The sequence below is a fragment of the Haplochromis burtoni genome, unplaced genomic scaffold (assembly GCF_018398535.1).
Source record: "Haplochromis burtoni strain Fernald_Lab_line unplaced genomic scaffold, NCSU_Asbu1 Contig_3705, whole genome shotgun sequence".
NCBI lineage: Eukaryota > Metazoa > Chordata > Actinopteri > Cichliformes > Cichlidae > Haplochromis > Haplochromis burtoni.
Genome location: NW_024586066.1, coordinates 1 through 6,029, shown reverse-complemented (window position 1 = coordinate 6,029; position 6,029 = coordinate 1). Strand labels below are relative to the sequence as shown.

The 6,029-nt window shown below is 39.9% G+C and overlaps 1 protein-coding gene, 1 non-coding gene and 1 pseudogene across 2 annotated transcripts; 1 reads left to right on the top strand and 2 right to left on the bottom strand.

Moving 5' to 3' along the window:
* Nucleotides 1-1,857: 1,857 nt before the first annotated feature.
* LOC102291247 (zinc finger protein 525) lies at nt 1,858-3,116 on the bottom strand (the record flags this gene model as incomplete). Its single annotated transcript, XM_005953328.2, is given in 1 exon segment — nt 1,858-3,116. A coding segment is annotated over 1 exon segment (753 nt), but the record flags the coding sequence as incomplete, so codon positions are not given.
* Nucleotides 3,117-3,613: 497 nt separating this feature from the next.
* On the bottom strand, nt 3,614-3,719 carry LOC121813940. The gene has a single exon (XR_006053974.1). It is a non-coding gene; the product is annotated as a U6 spliceosomal RNA (small nuclear RNA).
* Nucleotides 3,720-3,730: 11 nt separating this feature from the next.
* On the top strand, nt 3,731-3,801 carry LOC121813941 (annotated as a pseudogene).
* The last annotated feature ends 2,228 nt before the right edge of the window (nt 3,802-6,029 follow it).

Here is a 6,029-nt window from a genome sequence, read left to right as displayed (position 1 = left end):
GGCTGCTCGACTTGACTGAGATGGATGCCTTCCTGAAACCACGATCTAAAGAGCGCGAGTCTGAAACCAATGCAGTGTCACGGGATTTAACATTGCTATATTATTGACTTACTTCACTTGAACATGATATGAACAATTTAATCTACATTCTCTGCATATCATGTAGTTTCTACACTTTAGAGTTACACTTAACTTTAAAGCATGAGGCAATTGTGTTAAATACACACAAGATGCTTATGTAAATCCAAGAGCTGGCCAATCCCTTTTTTTCCAGTGTTCTTCACCTCACTTTTATAGCCCCCCCCCACACACACACACCCTGTAGTCACGTGTCTCTGTTACTCTTCTCTTAAATGTTCCTCTCCAACAGAAGCTGTCATGTCTCCAGTCAAAGTCTTGTCAGAGTGTGGAAACCTGCTCTGCTCACCCTCGGTTTCTTTCAGTGTTTATTAAAACGCTCAGAACATCATCTTACATAAATGTGTCCATTCCTCTGACCTGTGACTGCGGCTGCTGATCAGATATTGGAATGATGCTCATAACATTATTGGTTATTGCTCCATGCTGATATTTCTGCATTCAGTCAGCAGCAACATGAATACTGACTCAGCAAAATAAACATCAGCACACTGACCAAAGTGTTGTTCTCTTTGCAGCCTTAAAGATAAAAATCAAGAGGAAACTAAAATAAAAAAAAAGTCATTATTTCTCCATCAGTTATGATTCATGAAGCTTCAGTGAAAGCTTGAGTAACAACTCTGATAGAGGTCACCTTCATCTTTCCAGACTCCGCCCTGTTCTCTCAGGAGTACCTGATAGTTTTATTTCTGCCACCTGCATGAGCCAGTATGGTCGTGTCCAAATTTATGGGCTGCATCCTCCTGAGGACCTTCGTGTTCTACGTGGGCCGGGTCCTCAGAAGGTCGGGTAGGCCGGAAGTAAACGGCTGGGGAAATTGGACGGCCTAGCCTTCTGATTAGCGTCACCGCTGTCTCGGTGGAGTTTAATAAACTCGGCCGTCTGCTCCTTGCTATCTAAAATATAACAGGACACTGGCGTAAATTCTCGACCGTCTCATACTTCTGTTTAATCAGTTTTCTGTTTGACGTTTAGTCAGCTGTGTAAAAACCAAGGAGGAACCCACCCGGGGGATTAATAAAGTTTTATTTTATCTAATCTAATAACTTTAATCTCAGCCAAACCGATTTACTCACGAACAAATAAAACACTGAAAAAAGCCCAACAATAACATTTTTAGGTTGTCTAAGTGACTTATATATTACGTTTAACCCGAGTAGCGAAAGTCCACGGTGATCTGAAAATGATGTGCCGGGAGTTGTGCCGTTCTCGGCGGCTTCAGTAACCCTCGAGCTCCCAACTAGCTATCGAGCTGGTGGGTAGCAGACATCTCCGAAAACGTCGAAGCACTTTTGCAAATATGCGATGTCTTGATAAACCGAGCAGATATTTAATGTTTACACACCTACTTTCTCGCCTGAAAATATGTTAAAAGTTTATTTTGTGACCCAGGAAGAATAATAAGAGTAATAATAAAACTTAGTAGCGGCCACCATTGTTGGAAACTGGAGTTTGGTTAGGCCGCGCTATGAATTCTGGGATATGGTGGGCCACGCAGGACACACCCGACCCATCCTTCAAATTCGGGGAAAAGGAAGACGCATTTGTCGGCTGCATTCGGAGGAGTCTACGAATTTGGACAGCCTTTGGCGCGTCGCTGTGACGGAATCGGTCTACAAATGTGGCCTCAGGAGGATGCAGCCCATTAATTTGGACACGACCCATGACTGCGGAACACTGCATAAAAGAAACTGGAAGGATTCAAAAAGAAAACCTTTATTTAGAGAGGATATCTTAATCCAGGTGCAAATACAAAGCGTAAAAGCTCACCTTTAAAGACTCTGTATAGACCTAAATTAAACAAATCAGAACAGGAAACATGAAGAAAAGAACACAAGAAAATAATCAGCAATAAAAGACCTAAAAGTAAATCCCTAAACAACAAAATAAAATCAAAAACGGTTAAAGCAGCAAAAACGATTAGAACAATAAGCCTAAACTAAGAAAAGGAGTAAAATGAAATCAGTTAAGATCAACATCAGTCCACCAAACAGGCCCCACAAGTGTTTCAGTCATTTCTTTATCAAGCTGACAAAACTTAGTTTGAAATCAGAAGCAGTAAAAAGGAATTTTAATCATTTGTCAAATAAAAAACTCCATACCCTTCATCCGTTTTCCTGCTTGGGCTGGACTGAGGTCAGTTTTGTCATCAGACGGTGAGTCTGAAGGTCGTGCCCACAAGTCAGTTCTTATTGCCCCTGCTACAGAGGCAAAAGCTGAAACCTCTACACAGGCTGTTGATTCCCAGCCTCAGCTTTCTTTTGCATTGCTCTCTTGACCTGTTTATCTCTCCACCTGTGACCAAGGTTGTGATTGTACAGAAGGCTTCGATCAGGGAACACGTCCCCGCAGCGACTGCACGGGTACCCGGTGTGAGAGAGTTGATGCTCCTTCAGGCTGTTTTGCCAAACAAACGTTTCCCCGCACGTTTCGCACCAGAACGGTCTCTCCCCAGTGTGCACACGCCTGTGGAGGTTTAGACTGGACCGCTGAGTGAAGGTTTTGTTGCACTTGTCGCACCAGTATGGCTTCTCTCCAGTGTGGCTACGGCGATGGGTCTTTAGGGCCCCCAGGTATGCAAAGGTTTTGTCACACAGGTCACAGCTATATGGTTTCTCTCCAGTGTGCAACCGTTGATGGCCCCTGAGGGAGCCGGACTCTGTAAACCGTTTGCCACATTCGTCACAAACATAAGGTTTCTCTCCAGTGTGGACACGGAGATGCTTTTTCAGGGTATCTGAAAGTGCAAAGACTGCGCCGCACTCTTCACAGTTGTAGGGTTTCTCTCCTGTGTGGATGCGCTGGTGGACTTGTAGAGTGATTAAAGTGTTGAAAGCTGCGCCACACTCATCACAGCTGTGTGGTCTCTCTCCGGTGTGAATTCTCTGGTGAAGCTTTAAATTGTGTTTTGACTTAAAGGTCTTGTTGCAGTCCTGGCACTGGTGCACACCACATCCAGACTTCTTCTTCTGTTTCTGAATAAACAGCAGACAGAAAGAGAGAGCAGTGATGCTGGAGTCAATGAAGGAACAAAAAAAATAAAACAAAAGCACTCAGAGAGATCTATACTAAAACTGTGATGTTTTATGGTGTTTTTATTAAACATGCTGAGGTCAGCAGTGTTAACATGGGAATTCTTTGTGTAATATCTTAATCTTTGTGTGTCAGTGTGAAGTCCTACTTCTGTTTCGAAAAATAATGTTTTAAATACCCCAACCAAAAAAAAGTGCCTGTAGTGTTTTCAACAAGGATGTTGGTGACACCAAGTTAAACCACAAATGAAGACCCTGGAGTTTAGTTGCAGCTTATTTAATTGTCTCCATGAACATTTGGTGAAAACTGAAATGACAGAAAATAAACTCCATCTCAACAGGTAGAATCGTGTTTACATCAATAAAGAGCAATACTCTCACTAACACATTCATGTTAGCAAAATATGCAATAATATCCAAAGCTATCTGTATAAACTGTCATATAAGGTAACTTACACTTCATGAATTTGCGTGTTATCCTTGCGCAGGGGCCATGCTAATCTTCTCTGTATCGTATCCAATTTAGCGTACACACTTGCCGAAGCAAGCACTGTTGTTTCGCTTGTTTCGGCAAGCGCGTACGCTAAATTGGATACGATATAGAGAAGATTAGCATGGCCCCTGTGTAAGGTAACTTACAGCATTCCAGCCTGATAATTCAGAGTAGATGGCATCTGATTACATCTCCATATTGCCTTTAGCATGCGAAGTAGTGATGCGCGAATCATGAACGAATCGTTCAATACTCGAGAATCACTTTACTGACTCATGAATCATGATTCACAAGCCCAACTGACTCACTGACTCATCCCTGTTGCTGTTAGCAGCAATGTATCTAGCTTATAATTAAAATTGTGGAGAAAAACACAACATCCAGTATCTTAACAAAAAATTTCTGCTCTGAACTGGAAGAAAAAACCCTGAGTAGAAGCTCACATCAAGACAATAGCTCCTCGGTTCACAGTAGCATCGCTCTGCTAACATGCTAACAGCACATTTGAGCTACTCACCCCCTCCCTCCTGTGCTGAATCGTAGAGCAAACGAATCACTCACTCACCCCCTCCCTCCTGGCTCACAGCTTCTTCTTCTTCTTGGTTGGCAACCAATGTTAAGGCGCATTACCGCCCCCTGGCTCACAGCTCAGTGGACATTTAGATGAGAAAATATATATTTGACACATTTAAGGAAAATACTAATAAAATAAAAATAAACAAAATAAATGTTTATTAAGCAATTTTGATAGGAAATTGCTTAATTTTAGAAATGTTTTTGCTCTTTTTTGCTCTATAAAATAGTTGTTTTCTTTTAGAATCATTCATCTTAGCAGTAGGATTTACATGAAAAGAGACACAAATTAAGTTTGAGTGAAAATGTACATTTTTTGCTTTCATGAGTGACTCATTACAACTCGATTCAGTGAAAAGAATCAAATTTACCATCACTAGTGTGGAGCCCGTTTCTCAGCAAAAACTGAGTGCTTGACCAAAACCGGAAGTGTGCCGTCAGAACAGGAAATACATTTTAGCGATATTTTCCTTTTATCTAAAACGTATGTAAAGAATAAATTATTCATTTTAACAACAAATATTAATTTTTTTATGAAAAATTCTTTCACAATTATTATAATAGCTATAATTTCATAATAATTATATTATTAAACTTATTAACTTATTTATTCAGAGAAATGTCTTAAGGGCAACAGTACCTATTATGAATATTATAATATTAAATATACAAAGTTGTGTCGAGAAAAACATGTTATTTTACGGTCACTTTGTTATTATATGCAGTCATTATTTCATCATTACTTCATTAGTCTGTATTACTTATCTCCAGTTTATCACGTATCATTTATCATTTATTTCAGAGCACGCAGGATGAAACACATTCTAGATATAATACTATACTCTGTCAGGCAAATAGCACCAGAGGAGCTGGAGGTCCAGGCGCTCCACAGTGAGTCAGATAAGGACAATGGACTTTTGTTGGCCTGAACCCACAATTACACAGAATACACAAACTGTATACAAAAATTGTGTAGGTTCCCAGAAAGCATGAGTGGAAACATCTGGAACATCTTGTTGTTCTTAGCCATAGAAGGACATAGAAGGAGATAGGGGAATGCTTCTGAATTCTGCTGACGTCATAAATGGCTATAAAGCTTTCTGTCTTTGTGCAGACTAGGGTTGCAAAATTCCCGGAATTTTCAAAGATGGAGTCTTTCCATGGGAATTAACGGGAATTTATGGGAATAAACGGGAATTAATGAGAATAAAGTGGGAATTTTCAAAATTGAAGGTTGGCTCTTCTTAGGGAACTTAAATATAGTTTAGCAAAGTATATTTTAGCATAGTATTGACAAAAACAAACAAATGCAATTCAAATACACTTGAATATCCATGCCATTCCTTAATCACATGTACAGAGCACAAGCTTGCTGCATGGCTATTGAGACCACCTACTGGCACTGTGCATGCCTCCATCACATGTACACATGGACCACACTTTTAAGCCTGAAGGACAAAGAGTATTAAAGGTACACATTTGAGCCTGTGGACTAAACAAGTGAGGTAAGTTTTGATGATATTATGGGAAAATATATTAATTAAATGTTTAAATTGTGAATATCACATAAAACGTATTAATCTGGTAGATAGCAATCTGTTAAGATGCTAAATACAATGGTAGCATCTGTTAAGATGCTAAATACAATGCTAGCATCTGTTAAGATGCTAAATACAATGCTAGCATCTGTTAAGATGCTAAATACAATGCTAGCATCTGTTAAGATGCTAAATAAGCCATAGCTAGTATAACATAAAGAAGATGCTAGCTTCCTCATTTGGTTGTTTTGTTTT